Source organism: Xiphophorus maculatus, chromosome 6 (genome assembly GCF_002775205.1).
Source record: "Xiphophorus maculatus strain JP 163 A chromosome 6, X_maculatus-5.0-male, whole genome shotgun sequence".
Classification (NCBI taxonomy): Eukaryota; Metazoa; Chordata; class Actinopteri; order Cyprinodontiformes; family Poeciliidae; genus Xiphophorus; species Xiphophorus maculatus.
In genome coordinates this window covers 22,914,123-22,930,888 of record NC_036448.1, presented here as the reverse complement: position 1 = coordinate 22,930,888, position 16,766 = coordinate 22,914,123, and the positions used below count along the sequence as shown (strand labels likewise).

General features: G+C 39.0%; 1 protein-coding gene across 4 annotated transcripts in view; it reads left to right on the top strand.

The window, feature by feature from the left end:
* Positions 1-16,766, top strand: part of mtcl1 (microtubule crosslinking factor 1) — a 90,666-nt gene that overhangs the window by 20,376 nt on the left and 53,524 nt on the right. For all 4 annotated transcript variants that reach the window (XM_023335171.1, XM_023335172.1, XM_023335173.1 and 1 more), the window contains exons 4-5: positions 12,677-12,736; positions 13,859-15,211. In XM_023335171.1, coding sequence (XP_023190939.1) covers positions 12,677-12,736; positions 13,859-15,211 — 1,413 coding nt within the window. The remainder of the gene's footprint in view (positions 1-12,676; positions 12,737-13,858; positions 15,212-16,766) is intronic.

Below are 16,766 nucleotides of genomic sequence, written 5' to 3'. Positions count from 1 at the left end.
ACTTCCTGAAGGCGGAGTTTCATGAAGAGCAGGATTTTCTTAAAGAGACAGAGGCCCACTTTCAAGGAAGTCTTTTAAGTCATATTTGATATAATTAACAACATTTTTTTTTAGCAACTGAAGGTAACATAGTTACTTGACTATGTGGTTGGAAAACACAACAATGCCCCTTTAGATACTTTTTTTTGTACTTTCAAAGTTTACTTAACGTTCTAAATTACAAGTAAAGTTACAGTAATGCAATAATTAATGTTGAAAGGAATGCGTAGAAGTAAAAATGTATTAAAATACTTGGATGATTTGATGACAACAAACATTTAATGACAACATTTAATTTCCCTTTGGGATAAATAAAGTAAGGCTGCACGGCTGCACAGTGGCGCAGTTGGTAGCACTGTTGCCTTGCAGCAAGAAGGTCCTGGGTTCAATTCCCGGCCCGGGGTCTTTCTGCATGGAGTTTGCATGTTCTCCCTGTGCATGTTGGGTTCTCTCCGGGTTCTCCTGCTTCCTCCCACAGTCCAAAAACATGACTGTCAGGTTAATTGGTCTTTCTAAATTCTCCCTAGGTGTGTGCCTGGTTGTGTGTCCTGTCTGTCTCTGTGTTGCCCTGCGACAGACTGGCGACCTGTCCAGGGTGAACCCCGCCTCTCGCCCAGAATGTAGCTGGAGATAGACACCATCAACCCCAACCCTATTAGGGACAAGGGTGAACAGAAAATGGATGGATAAAGTATTTTGAATTGAATACTTTTGTATTGTATTAAGCTAGTACAAGAGCTGTTTGGATCTGGCGTTAGTCACATTTTTGTTTGCTGATGTTTTTTCCCCTCCATCTTGTCCTGATGACCTTTTTCTACCAGTTTCCTACTCCGGCCTTGCACTGTCCTCATCAGACCCCCAAAACCTCGAGGCGTAGCTGCCACTTCTGGACTCATCAGGGCTTGTTGTCAGACCCGCAGCTACTCAAACGGTTCAAACAGAACAAGGTTGAGTTCATTTAAAAAGCTGAAAACATAAACCCAGCAACGGTTCAACTAAATAAATCAACCATCTGAGTAAAATAAACCTCATTTCTGCTGTTTTCAGGTTAGGTTTTCTTTTCTTCTTCAGATTTGGGTGTTTTAAACCGCCTGTTACCACGGCAACAGGTGATGGGCGCCCGTCATTAATTACCGCGAAAAGTTTTGCTGCCTTAATTGCCGGTCGCAGAGTAACCAAGCGGCTACAGTTTCGGACTGCGAGCCAAGAGGGACGTCTGCGACGGTTCATTACTATCTGCTCAGGAGTGTTTGCGTTTAATTAACACGCCGCCGCTTTACGGTGTGGTTGTTCAGCGTTGCAGCGACAAGAGGCAGAGGGAGAATTTCCTTACTGAAGATAAATCAATAATATGTTAAGTGAGACAGTAACTTGGAGCTTATAGCTGAGAGTTAAAAACGCTGTTAAATAGAAGCTTTGTGCTGCAAGCTGAAGCAGTTTCTATTGGTATTCTCTCGTTTGATGGGAAACATGTTTCCAGTGTTGTATCGTTTATCATTTATTGTGATGAGAAATTTGATTTGTTTTGCTTTGATAGATTCCAGTTAATGATGTTCAATAAAAAACAAGACTGACAGTATTATCAGAAGAGTTATTTTTACAATTTTCTCCAATTGTTTGTTCAATGAATATCAGTAACGTTTAAAATAGGATTAAATGCAGTTACAGTGTGCAGTTTAATTAAATAAAACTTAATTGTTTAAGTAACTGCAGTCCAGAAGCGTGATTCACATGGGAATAGCCATACAGCTAGTTAAAATATAAGTAATAAATTGTTGTTTTTATCATAATCTTTCTCGTTGTCACAATAAAACCATAAATCTAAATCATATTCTAATCTAAATCCATATCGCAAACCCCAACAATTTTGATCTTCAGGTCAGAAATTTAAAGGTTTGGTGGATTTTTAAAGGGGAACTGTAATTCAAAATTCACTTTCTGCACATTTTTGTACTTCCATTTAGGTTTCTACTGCTTCTTTGTTGACTTAATCAAACATTGGTTGATATTTCAGGACTGAATTGAAATTATTTTTCATAAAGCGGCTTGAGGCAACATTTGTTGTGAATTTACGCCATAAGTACACTGAACTGGTGTAGTGGAAGTAGATGTACTGTATGCATTTGAGCCTTTGTTTATGTTTTTTTCACCCTGTCATGACCTGCATGAATGAAATCATGAAGCATCATTGTCAGTTAGCGCTGAAGCTAATAGTTATTTTAGTACTCCGTTATTCTGTTATTCTGACAGAGTAATTTTATTAATAAAAACTATTGCCTCGTTCTGCAAATTTTTCACTTAAGCACTTTATACAATATAAATATATATTTTATACAATATTAATAATACATAAGAAAATTCAAACAAATATTTTAATTCTGTTTTTAAATAAGAAAATAAACATATTGCTGCCTAAAATTCATTTCTTTAGTACAGCTTGATCATCTTCAGCTATAAAATACTTCTAACATCAACATGTGAGCAACTCAGACATTTCTGCTTAACATCAATACTGTGGTGATCTGTGTTTTTCTGTGTATTTATTTCGAGTTTTCTGTGTCCCTGAGTCTCTGTGCCGTCCTGTCTCCCCTTGATCATTCCCAGGTGTGTCTCGTTTCTGTGATTACCCTCTGTGTATTTAATGCCACCTGTGTGTCTGCGTCCTTGTCTTGCAGTCGTTTGTGCGTGTCGTATGCACCGTTTTGTTTGCTGTCCATTCTAATAACCAGTTGCTACCGGCGTTGAGCCCTGGCTTCCACTCAGTCGTGCTGCCTGGTGTTTTGGATCTTGCACTTTCACCATTAAACTGTCATCATACATCTTACCTGGGTCTCAAGCGTCTGCCTCATCCACCACTTTATGACAAATACAGTGTAATTAGTGGCCTGAATTTGTTGTTCATTCACCAATCAATTACGGTAATCAATTACTAAATTATTTAACGATTATATTAATCATTTTTCCTCTTGAACTTTATCGTTGATTTTTTTGTTGTTTCCTGCTAATAGCCTTGCAGACCTGATGTAGGACTCATTGGAGAATTTTTCTGCCTCAGTGTTGGCTCATAAGATGATTAATCTGATTAATCGTCTCAGCTCTAGTAGCATGTAAACTTCTGACCTTCTTCCACTAGCTGGTTTTTATCTGTTACTCTACTATTGTTAAAAATAAATCTCTACTGCTTTTAATTTAAGTTTCCTGCTTTCCATTTCTTATAATATGTTTCCTGTAATTATACAACTCCTTGTGGCTCCCAGGTTTCTCTTCCTTATCTGTATTTGAACCTTTTTCCTCCTTTATGCTTCCGTCAGGGGTTTATTTAGAATAAAAATGGTTGTGGCCGGTTTGCGTGTCATTATGGGACCCTGAAGCGGACCTGATTGTAATTATACATTTCAAAGAAGCTAAAGCAGCTTACAGAAGTGCTCACTGAAGTGTAAGCCTTCCCCTCGTCTCTCGTCTAATTTTCTCCCCACCGTGGGATCTGCAGAGTCAGCACTACGCTCTGAGTATGCCATAACCAGTTTGCCAGCATGCCAGTAACTTATGCAAGCAAAACACTCTCTTGCATAAAAACACTGACTGAGGAAAAGGTAGCTTTATTCTTTGTTAGCTTACAACTTTACCTGCTGTGTTTTACTTAAAATGAGGTTTATGTGACATAGAGACTCAAATCAGAGACATGGAATTGGTCACGTTTGTCACAAAAATAAAGATTTGACTTCAATTTTAAAAGCTTTAGGCTTGACTCAGGCTCAAGTTTTGGGACTTGAGTCTAATCTGCAGATCAGGGTGAAAAAAGCCCAGTCCAAAAGGAGACCAAAAATGGCAACAATTTATGTAAATAACTGATCAGGCCCTATATTTCTAATATTGATGAAATCTCAGGATGCCACATGCATAGAAAAAGAGGTTGTAGTGACTAAAGATTTTAAATTCAAAAATGAAATGTTGGTGTAAGTAATTTTAATTCAAATTATTTTTATTTTGAGGCAGTCTAAAAAACCCCACTAACTTGTACTTGAATCCAAATTTACCCCATGTTACTTTATAATAATCTTTCAAATCTTCTCAATAAAATAAGAAAAGCCCTCCAACCCTTTAAAGCAATTGTCAAACCCAAGGTTCACGGGCCAAATCCGGCCCATCATAGCTTTTTCATGTGGCCCTATGGACTCTAAAGGGACACATAAATAGAACCATCAGGATAACAGTGTGCTTAAATATTATTTTATCAATAAATTCAAAGTAGTTTTTGCTTTTTTTCTTACAAATTACATCAATTAGTTCCTCGTCAAATTATCGTGAAATTTCACGCAAAATCAACAAATATCTGTACTTTTTCATGCTAATATATACTTGTGAGTTTAAGTTTAAGAAACTGTGATCTGCAGCAACTACCACATGTTCGTCTCACAAAGGTAATTGGTTGTAAACATCCCATTTTTTGTCATAATGACACTTATTGATAGTCAAATCAAAGATCAATAAGTGAATGTAGTAGCTTGATTTTTTGTGTGTAAATTCCAATGGTAGCTCTATGGCAGCATAAAAACATGTGCTGCAGTAACTGCGGTATTTACATTTAAGCAGTTTTTTATGCTAATGTTTATTTTTAAGCATTTTCCTGAAGACAGATTTTCACAAGCCGGTATTATTTAAGTCATTACTCACCTGTTTTGTACATTCTAAATGTGTCCGACACAGCGTTCACACTCACATCCAACGATACTTTGTATCCCTCACAATTTTTCCTCTTGAACTTTATTGTTGATTTTGTTGTTGTTGTTTCCTGCTAATAAGCTTACAGACCTGATGTAGGACTCATTGGAGAATTTTTCTGCCTCGGTGTTGGCTCATTAGGCAAAAATGACCCAGAAAATGTCTCGGATAATGCATTGTATTCCACTACCTACCATCATAACACTCTTTGTCGGAGGTTCGCTCTACTTCTCCATGGAGTTTATGCATCAGTCTAGTCGTGTGAGACTTTACTTGTACTTGGAAATCTTATGACTACCTCCGTCCTGTTTATATCTGTTTTATTAATCTGACATGTCATGAAGTGCCTCTTCACTGCTCCCTTGATGCCAGTTGGCTGCGTGGCAGCGTGCCCTCTGCCATCAGCTTCCTGGGTTGTTTGGGAAGATTTTTAAAGCGTGAGCAACATTCCTCCATGAAAGGCTCCCTTGTCTTTTTCACTGACGCTCCACGTCTGCTCTCAGAGGTCAGAGTCGGCTTAGCAGAGAGGAGCAGTGAGGGAGTTGTTTTCATTCTGCTGTACAGAATGATGTACAACCTGTGCATCCTGGCAAAGGTCACCATAGCAACGAGGTTCAGTCCTAATAGGAATTCGGTGTTTCCTGGATCTATAGGTTCTATAGATCCAGGAATACAGCATGTGTTGATTCACAACACATGCTGGAAACAAACAGCTTATTTGTCATTAAGTTGTTTCATGTCAAAAAATAATGTGGATTTCCCCAACCTTGAATTGCAAAAATCAGTGGTGGGAAGTAACGAAGTACAAGTACTTCGTTACTGTACTTAAGTACAATTTTCGTGTATCTGTACTTTACTTAAGTAGATTTAATAATGGATACTTTCTACTTTTACTCCACTACATTTAACAGTAAGTATCTGTACTTTCTACTTCACTACATTTCTATATAGCGTTTCGTTACTCGTTACATCCAAGACGCATTTCAGTTTTTTGATTTGTTCGTTAGTTTGAAAGTATCCAATGGCGAGAGCAGAATCAGTCCGCTGAACCAATCCAAAGCGGGAAATAACCATTAGGCCCCTCCCTCAAGAAGAGCAGCACAGTACGTAGGACCTGCAGAATCATTAACTCCCAGAATGGAGTCCAAGGATAGTCATCCTCCAGAAGACCTGCCCCACCCATGGCCTTATTTAAAAGATTTCTTCGAAATAACTGGGTCAAAAAACGCTTCCTGGAGATTCCAATGCCGCCTTTGTCTTCCCCGAAAGCATGAAATTCTATCTTTCAAAAATTCACCATCAAATTTGAAAAAACATATTGAGGTAAGTTAAGTTGCTAAACGCTATCGATGTTAAATTAATTTGTGTTAGTGAAGTTTTATGTAATCTTAGCAAGCTTTTTGTTGAACTCGACTGCAGTAAATAAATACGATTACTGTATATTGTTATAAGCTAGCATGAACTTGCAAGTAACAGTGATTACTGCGGTCGTGATCACGTCTCCCGCCATGAATGTTACATATAAGTTGACGCTAAACTCCTTCACGTCCTGGTTATTGAATAAATGTTAGCGCCATTAAAATAATCTCCATGTAACAGTTATATTCAATAAATTAGAATATGGGTTCCAATGAGACGCAATTGTCGCAAGTCCGGCGACATTGGCGGACATTCCCGCCCACAGAGTCAGCCGTACCCCCCCTGCCTGGAAGGTGTTTATTGTCAGCCCCTTTCTGTTAACAGTTCTCTCAAAATAGCTGGCAAAAAAGTTAAGTTCATGTTTTGTTAGGACGAAAGACTAGATGTTTCCAAATCGCTTGATGTTTGTTAGGTCAGTTTAAAGTCCCTTTTTTCAGGGAAACAATTTTCTTTTGAACGTGTTTATTTTGAATTAAATAAAACATTTCAAAGGTATAATAATTTCTCTCATTTTGCCTAATTACATGTAACCCTGCAGGTCATCCCTGGAATTCTGATGCATAGAATAAAATATCTAAATCTAAACTGTCACAGGGGGTTAACACAATAAAAACATGCTTTATCTGCAGCATTGCTCATTAAAATGGTACATTACTGATTTATTAAAACTAAATACGATAGGTACACTTAATGACATTATATAAGCCGTTAGGTATTATGGTCGGCAAGTACTTTTACTTTTAATACTTAAGTAGTTTTAAAAGCTTGTACTTTATTACTTTTACTTAAGTAAAATAATAATGTGGTACTTTGACTTTTACTTGAGTAAATTTTTGTCTGTGTATTTGTACTTTTACTTAAGTACATTGTATGAGTACTTTCTCCACCACTGGCAAAAATCTACATTTCTTATCTCCTGCTTGTCCCAATCGATACATTTTGCCATTCTTTAGTGAGCTATTAGATATTTGCAGTTTTTCAGAGCTTTCAGTGATGCTGCATTTAAGTACCAATTGTAAACTAAATAATTCATACTGGCTATAAAAAAAAATCATCATTCATTGTTATCAGCACACTTCACTGAGGTGAAAAGCCAGAAAGAGTAATTTCAATAATTACTTTAAAACCATTTCTGGTAGGGGCGTGCCGTGGTGACGTAGGGGATAGCGCGACCCATGAGGCCTTGAGTCCTCGACGCAGCCGTCGCTGGTTCGACTCCTGGACAAGATGATATTTGTCTTCCCCCTTCCTGTCAGCCTACTTTCATATAAGGGACACTAGAGCCCACAAAAGACCCCCTGGAGGGGTAAAAACCCCCATTTCTGATTCAATGGAGACAAAACAAAGTAAATTTTCTAACTGCTGTGGCGTTCATTTTCTCTGTTAGCTGAGTTTGACAGCAAGAAGTCATAATTCATTGGAAATGGGCGTGCCGTGGTGGCGTAGTGGTTAGCGCGACCCATATTTGGAGGCCTTGAGTCCTCGACGCGGCCGTCGCGGGTTCGACTCCCGGACCCGACGACATTTGCCGCATGTCTTCCCTCCTCTCCTTCCCCGTTTCCTGTCAGCCCACTGTCATATAAGGGACACTAGAGCCCACAAAAGACCCCCTGAAGGGGTAAAAAAAAAAAAAAAACTTCATTGGAAATGTGTCTCTGGGCAGCCATTAATGTGAGGCGATAGAGACGCTTCGCCCGGCTTACGATGCTTTCTGGATTCTTCCTCAGAAGTTTCTGTTGCCACAACTTCCTGATAAGGCAACAGATTTAGAGAAACTCATAATGACTGATAATATAAACACATGTTAATTAAGTAATTAAGTAATTAATCAATTAATCACATGATAAACTGAAATGAATTTGATAATTTCCATTCTAATGATTTATTTTTAAGGACAGTTTGGCTTACAGAGACTTCCTAAAACATATTTCTTGCTTTTGATTATCTAGCATTTATTGTTTGACATATTTTCCAATTTGTTCCAGTGTTTGAAAAATATGTTTATCTTTAAGTTGACTGAAGGACAGGTTTCAACCAGACTTTTTCCTTCCACTCAACTATCAATCAGTATGCTTGGATATAGCTTTCTGTGAATGACCAGCTCCTTTTAAAAATGATCATTTATTGTGCTAATGTAATAGTTATGATCATCACAATTTACAGAAATAATAGCTTCAAATACATTATATCATCTTGTAAGGGAGATATTTAACAGGAGTTTCACTTGTTGAATTGAATTGTATTTTTCTCATTTATTCCAGTGTTTTCAACCAGACTTTTTCCTTCCACTAAATTGTCCATCAATATATTGAGATATTACTCCGTATGAACAGCCAACGTTTTGTTAATGCAACAGTTAAATATTTCATTTCATAATCAAATTTCCCAGAAATAACGGCTTCAAAATTTAAATTATTGTGGAACCAAGGTATTTACTTTGAGTTTCAGTGGAATTGCTGGAATAAACAAAGTTTTTAATGGTTTTGTTATAATTTTGCTCCATTTTCAGCTGTAAATTGAGTTTCCGTGTGTGTTTGTAGGATGGATGCCGTCCAGATGAAATATATTTAGACTACTGCAGGTGCTGCAAGCCAGAGATTGATCGTCCGTGTAAAAATAACCCATCTCGATGCAGCGGCAGCTCCACTGTGTGTCCTTGGATTGGCCCAAAAAATTAAATCAAGCAACAAAAGGGGAGGCCTTTTGGCTCCTAAATGTGTTCAGTCAGGGCTGTGTTGTATTAATTAATTTATTCAAAGGGATTACAGGCCAGATTGAGCTCTCATTCATGCAGATCTCACTAATATAATCTGGCTCTAAACATTTCAGAGCGACTTATCTCTCTGAGACTCGTTTGTTCTGTGGAGCCAGAATCCTCCGTCAGGCTTTATCTGCATCTGACGGCCGCCCCAGCGCCTTTTGTACCCACAATCCCCTTTAATCCCGCCCACTTACCCCCTTACATCTCCGCTCCCGTTTAATCCCCATCTAACAGGCGCCACTTCCTTCTTTGAGGAAAATCATAAATAGGCCAAGCTGATGAGTACAGATGCTGCTGAAATGTCTTTCACTCCTCCCAAAGTGTTTTCCACAGAGGGGATTTTAAAAATATTTTTCTGGTGATGTCATTGCGTGATGTCATCCAGCTTCAAGGCGGGTCCGAGTGACACAGAGTTCCTCATTTTCATGGTGGGAACGTCTGTTTTCATCCGCATCTGCAGCATCGTTTCTGGCTTCAGTGATTTGTGTTTAAGCTAATCGAGCAGAGGCAAACACACCCATATGCACACACACCCACACGCCAACACACGCCCACACACACAGACACACAGACTGGTCTGCTAATTACGGTGGAGAGCAGTTAATTAATGCTAAGTACCAACATAAGTAAAAGTCACTGCTGTGTTGTTATTTTGCAACTTATTTACAGTGATTGTCCTCTGCTGGTCGGAGACATTCAGACAAAAAGAAATGGGTGGATGTATGGATGAGTGGTTGGTTGGATGGATGGTTGGCTGGATGGATGGATGGATGGATGGATGGATGGATGGATGGAAATAGAAGCAAACATTGCTCCAGCTGCAAAGAGAAGGAATCATTCACTGCAAAAACACAAAATCTTGGTCTAGTTTTTTGTCAATTGTTTCACTTATAACATGAGTAAAATATCTTGTTGTAAGTGAATATATTTGTCAGTGGAACTAGAACTTTTTCACCAATATTAAGGAATTATTGACTCACAACAAGCTGCTGGAAAGTGACTTGTAAGTTAGCTTTGTTGTATTTCAAGTTTACTAAGATATTTGTACTAGAAACTAAATGAAAAAACTTCAGATGTTGTGTTTTTGCAGTGTTGTCGTTTATCATGCCACGCCTCAACCCCCCCCCAAAAATGGACAAAGTTCTAGAAAAAGAACCAATCTTTTAGTGGAAAAGTGATGGAATGGAGTTCAGTCCATATTTAGGAAACAGGAAGTGAGTCACAGGCTGCTGTGGATAAAATGGGTTTTATTCCTCATGTTTTCCATCCATTTGGCCATGAATGATTCACTCTGGCCCATTTCGGATGGCAGGGAAGACTTTTATAAATACAGAACAATATTTAAAAAAGCAACCAGGACATTTTTATTTTATTTAAAAGCATTAAGGAGAAGTTAAATTAGTTTCATCTTATTTATTCAGCCTTTAAAATGCATTTTGAGATTAGACAAAACCAACTCCATCAGCCAATTTAAACAGCCTAATTCAAAGAAATATTTAATATTGATTGATTGTATCAATCAATCAATCAAATTTTATTTGTATAGCACATTTCAGCAGCAAGGCATTTCAAAGTGCATGAAATTAAGTAAAGTTCCATCATTAAATGTGTAATTGATTATGTTTTAAATACAATCCTAAACAGGTGGGTTTTTAGTCGAGATTTAAAGGAAGTCAGTGTTTCAGCTGTTTTACAGTTTCCTGGAAGTTTGTTCCAAATTTGTGGTGCATAGATGCTGAAAGCTGCTTCTCCTCGTTTGGTTCTGGTTCTGGGGATGCAAAGCAGACCGGAACCAGAAGACCTGAGGGGTCTGGAAGGTTCATACAATAAAAGCAGATCTTTAATGTATTGTGGTGCTAAGCCGTTCAGTGATTTGTAAACTAACAACAGTATTTTAAAGTCTATTCTTTGAGCTACAGGGAGCCAGTGAAGGGACTTTAAAACTGGTGTTATGTGCTCTATCTTCCTGGTTTTAGTGAGAACGCGAGCAGCAGACCTGTCTGTTGGACAGACCTGTGAAGACGCTGTTGCAATAATCAATACGACTGAAGATGAACACATGGATGAGTTTCTCTAGATCTGGCTGAGATATTAGTCCTTTAATCCTGAGATGAAGTAGTATAAACTACTTCATCTCTGTGAAACCTTAATTTCAATATACTTTGACATAATACATAACTTTCACTACTCTGAATGTTTAATTATTTACATATAAATAAAATTGGATTTTTCCAATTTCACTAAGGCTTCGTTCACACTGCAGCCCAAAGTGACCCAATTCCTATTTTTGGTCAAATCGGATTTTTTTTGGCATGGTCGTTCACCCATACAAGTATATGCCGCTTGTACAGTATGTGTGAACGGCAAAAGACCTGAAAGTGTCCTGCATGCGCAGTAGAGGGCGCAATAACGTCACACAAAACACTGAGCGTGTCAACCGCCATTAAAAGAAGAAGAAGTGCTTAGTGTTTGTGGAAGTAAATATGGACGCTAACGGTGGAGCGTAGCTTACGATTTTGAAGTTGTTGTCCGACCGGAGCAGCACATTAACAACTTAATCCTCATTATTGTCCGCCATGATTGTTTTTGCGGGACTTTATCACGACTTGATAAACATCGTGACGTTTGTCATCTGGACCTGGCCGTTAGGATTCAGGTCACTTTCGAAAAGATCAGATACGTATCGGATATCCAAGTGGCCTGGGTCGCATTCGACAAAAAAAAAGACAAAAAACAAAGTCCGACCTGTGTTAAAATCCAACTGTCATAAAAAGATCAGACACAGGTCGCAGAAAGGCATAGATAGAATTGGGCCACTTAGGGCTGCAGTGTGATCGCAGCCTTAAAGGTGGGTTTTATTTCCTCCTTATAGGTATAAGGTCGTCTGGACACGACACATAAAAACCCAACTATTCTAAAAACTGACTCAAAGGATTTCTGAGAAAATCTGGCACTTAAATGACTTTTTTCATATCTTAAGTAAGTAGTAGGTATTCCTGAACGATGCTCCATGACAGTTTAACAGCCAGTTATGGTTCCTAGAAGGAAGCTCTGCTGATCGTCAGACTTTAAATAACCGTCCGAGCAGCAATCTGTCTCTGGCAGCAGCTCCATTTATAGCTGGGGTTTCTCCTTCCTGACTTCTCCTCCATCTTCTCCCCCCGTTTGTCATATGATGATGTAAGACAAAATCTGAATGATTTGATCAGTTGGTGAGGCTAAGCCGGCGTGCAGAAGGCTGCCTTGTTTTTGTTTTTTGTTTTTTATCCCGGCTTTGCATGCGATGTGCACTGCAGTATTAGCTGCAGGACAGATTTCCACGCTGGGCAGGCAGATGCTTTTCTCCCCTCCCCTTTGGTGTTTTTTGGAAGTGTCACACAATGCAAGGCGAGAGGACGCGTTGGTGTGAAGCAGCATCGTGTTGCAAAGCATGCAGCAGAGCACACCGCATCGTGTTTATCAGGAAATGTTTTCAGTCTGTATTTATGTGGGATAATTCCCAGTATGCATTTCTGTTATTTTAATCTACAACCTATTGCATAGATTAACCCTCTTATATCTTATTTCTGACGCTTCTTGTAGCAAAAATAATCAAATACCAATCATATCATAAACATTAATGTTCTTTACTTGGTTTTTGTCTCAATGTTGGTGTTCTTGATCATCTTTTTTTAATTTGCAGCAACATTTATGATCTAGGAGAACATTTTAAAAACTTAATTTTCTCTCTTTTAGACTGCACTGAGGCGACGCGGAAGCAGGGAAGCTTTTAAGGACAAGAAATCCTCGAGTCAGGTAAAAATAAATCCCTTTTACTTGAACTGTGTTATGCAGTATACATCGTCAGCCTTATAAAAATGATTGAAGGTGAAATCTGGGAGTAAAAAAAAGCACAATTTTTCAAGAGAAAATATTGGTTATTTTAGAGTATCAGCATCTTCCACAAACTAACCCATTTAATAAATTAGAATATTATTGAAAAGGTGATTTATTTCAGCACCGCAACCACTAATCCTTAATATTAGTTTCTCTAATCCTAAAGTGTAAAATCAACATGGTTTTTAGTGGAAGCTGATGCTAAAACTTTCATTTAGATTATGTCTGTACCCTTGAAAGTCTACAATCCTTCAGTACATGTTTATTTTTAACATTATAATTTACATGCTCAATAACGCCCTTATATGTCATGTTTATGTTTATATCTTGTTCTCCATTTTCCATTTTATTTTGTTCCTGTATGTTTCTTGTTTTAAATAAAGTTATTGGTGGAAAAGAAGAGAGAGGAAATGGAACTGCTGCCTAAACTTCTACATAAGTGCATTGAATATAAATGTACATTACATAAACTACTTGATAACCAGAAGTTCAAGACAGATGTCAAATTTTATTCAGCTAAAAGTTTACAAAACAAAAATTAGCGCTTTATAATTTATCTGGAAATGTTATTTAGGGGAAGCTAAGTGCGCCAAATGTTTTGAGAGTTATCAAAAGCGCTAAAGAACAAGTCTAAAAATTTGGAGTTGTTGTTTCTGAAGGCTCTGAGCTTCTGCCTCACAGAGCACTCCTTCAGACTAGCGGCAGCAATTAGCAAACACCCTGTGGAACTGTGCATCTGCTGAGCTCATTACATGAGCTACATCTCAGTGAAACGTTGGTGAAAACATTGCTAAAGGGCTAATAGAGGAGCGATGTTATGATGACTTCCTGAAGGTGCAGTTTCAGAAAGAACAGGAGCTTCTTAAAGAGACAGAGACCCAATTTCAAGACTTTAAATTACAAAGTCATATTTCTTTTTAAGTCATATTAGACATATATAGCAACTAAACTTATTTGATTGTGCTACAAAATGTCACTCTGCCAATTAAAATCTCAACTTTGCCATTCTCCAGTCTTGACCTGCCTTGTCTTTATTCGCAGGAGGATAGTGCAGACCTTCGATGCCAGCTCCAGTTCGCCAAAGAGGAGTCCGGCCTCATGAGGAAGAAGATGGCAAAGCTGGGTCGCGAGAAGGATGAACTTGAACAGGAGTTGCAGAAGTACAAATCAGTTTACGGCGACATTGACAGCCCCCTTCCCCTGACGGAGTGCGCAGGTGGCGGCCCTCATACGACTCGAGAGGCCGAGCTCAGACTGCGCCTGAAGCTGGTGGAGGAGGAAGCCAACATCCTGGGGAGGAAGATTGTGGAGCTGGAGGTGGAAAACCGCAGCCTGCGAGCGGAGAACGAAGACATTCGCAGTCAGTATGAAAGAGATTGCTTTGGGAGGGAACCCTTCGCCAGCATGCCCTCGTCTCCTTACGGCGGAGACCCGTTGGAGTCCGCGGGTGAGCTGCGGCGACATCTCCAGTTTGTTGAAGAGGAAGCAGAACTTCTGCGCCGATCCATCTCCGAGATTGAGGACCACAACAGGCAGCTGACGTCTGAACTCAATCGCTTCAAGTTTGGCCCCAGCAGCACCTCCGGTGCTGACGAAGGCAGTGAGGTGGGATTGTTTAAATCTGGGAACGGGGGCAGCGGTATGATGATGGAGGAGCTTAAATCGGCGCGGATGCAGATCAACGAGCTGAGCGGGAAGGTGATGAAGCTCCAGTACGAGAACCGAGTCCTCATATCCAACGTCCAGCGCTGTGACCTGGCTGCGCACCTCGGCCTTCGCACCGGGAGCCCTCGAGACAGCGACGCGGAGAGTGACACTGGCCGCCGAGAGGCTGCAGAAGAGGAGGAAATGGGCCGACTGCTTCTCCTACAGCCAAAACGGGAGGGTCCAGTTGGCGGAGAGAGTGACTCCGAAGACCTGTTTGAGAAAACGGGAACCACTTCAGGGTTGGGAAGCATCAAACCCTTGGATAGCAGCGACCTGAGTGCCGTTGAGCTTGCCAATCGCAGAAGGGAGGAGCGGGAGTCGTTCGCCAACGTGAAAAGAGAAGCCGACCGGCTGGGGAAGACCGTCGATCGTCTGATCACTGACACAGACAGTCTAATCTTCGAAGGCAGGCTGCTGATGACCACAGGGGAGAGCCTGGAAGGCGGATCCAAACCAGATACTCAAGTTCTGGACACCATCAACACTCGCATGAAGGCTTTCCGTACAGAACTGCACATTTTCATGGAGAAGCTGGATCATGTAGGAGACGGGCTGAGAGAGAGGACCGACGATCTGTCTCCAATGCCAAACCTCACAGAGTCCAGCAGCTTCCTGTCTACGGTTACGTCCATGTCCCGCGACTCTCCCATCGGCACCTTCGGAAGAGACCTGGTCACGGACTTCCAGGTTAGTTCAAGACACTTTACTGCGGTTCTGTTCGATCAAGGGGACATTTTTACTTTAATTTTCATTTCTTCTGCTGCTTTATTTCCTTGTAAAAACATAAAAGGAAAAACATTTCTAATGACCGGCTCAAGCAAAGTTCTCTTACGCTCTTACATTTATACAAGAGGTTAAACGATTAATCAAATTACTCATGATTAATCGATTATTGAAATAATCATCACCTAATTTAGTAATCAATTAATCATTAACTGGAGTATACAGACTCCAATAAAGGTAATTTGCAGAAAGAAGAACTATTAAGACGAGTAAATAAGCCAAAACTGTACAAAAATATATAAATTTTCCATTAAAGATAAAGCAAACCCTACTTTATCTGTTATACCCAAAACTCGTCAAGTGGCAGTTTTACCTTCACCAAGTTCAAAATATGTAATAAAAATCAACAAAAAATCTTATATTTACCACCTTTTCCTGTCCAATTATTAATAGTTTAATAAAAAATAATCAACAAATTATAAGTGAAGCACAAAACACTGAGCTTTTCATGTGACGTTTTAAATGCAGAAGCATCTTTTGCTACAAAATGATGATTAAGAGTACACTAAAGGAATGCTATGTTATTGCATTTTAGGCAATAAAATGTTCAGTTTCTTATATAAGAAAATTGATTATGCGTTTTTTTGGCATCTTCTAATGTATTTGTAATATTTACATGGAAAATCTGCAGAATATGCCAGTTTATTTTAATTAGATTTATCGATTAATTGTCAATATAATTGACAACTAAAATAATCATTAGCTACATCCCTAATTTATTCAATTTCCAATCTTAAAAGGATCATCTCAACATGAAACAAAATTGATTTGTCCCTGTCTTTACTTGCGAAGCAGATCAATCCAGATATTTGGCTAATGATGGGTAAAATCATTCTAAATTAATTTGAGTCTGCATTAAACTTTCCCAAGTGTTCAGTCATTAGAGGAGCATTTAAGGCAAAAATCAACCAGACAAGTGCTTGAGTCAGCAGTGTGTGTGGAAAGAAATCAGTTCTAATTAAAGATGGTGACAACAGTGTGCAGCAACCTGCACAGACAGGCCCAACAAAGGAAAACTCATCAGGCTGGAGGAAAATTTGATCTACTATAGTGTCTCAGATTAATTTTCTACCCTGTCCTTAAACAAAATGGGTTCATGACATTTCAATAGTGCTTCATTGTAGATTAGATTCAAGAAAATTATTAAAATTTCAGCTTACAACTACTGTTCTATTTGGAAAGATGACGCTGTCATTACTCATTGCAACTAAAATACTTTCTAATTGTTTTTCTCCACTAAACCAGTGCTGATTTTTGTATTGCACTAGTCAGTGTTTGCACATCCTTAAAGTGTCTAAAATTAAGGCTTTAGAATGTCTTAAAAGCATTAAAAGATTAAAATACATTGTCTACAAATGCAGAAATGCATGATTAAAATTTTGTCTTGGCATGACTATTTAATCTAGTAGTTTTTTATTTAGTTCCTCGCAGGACTTTTCTGTCAGGCCGCTAATATAAC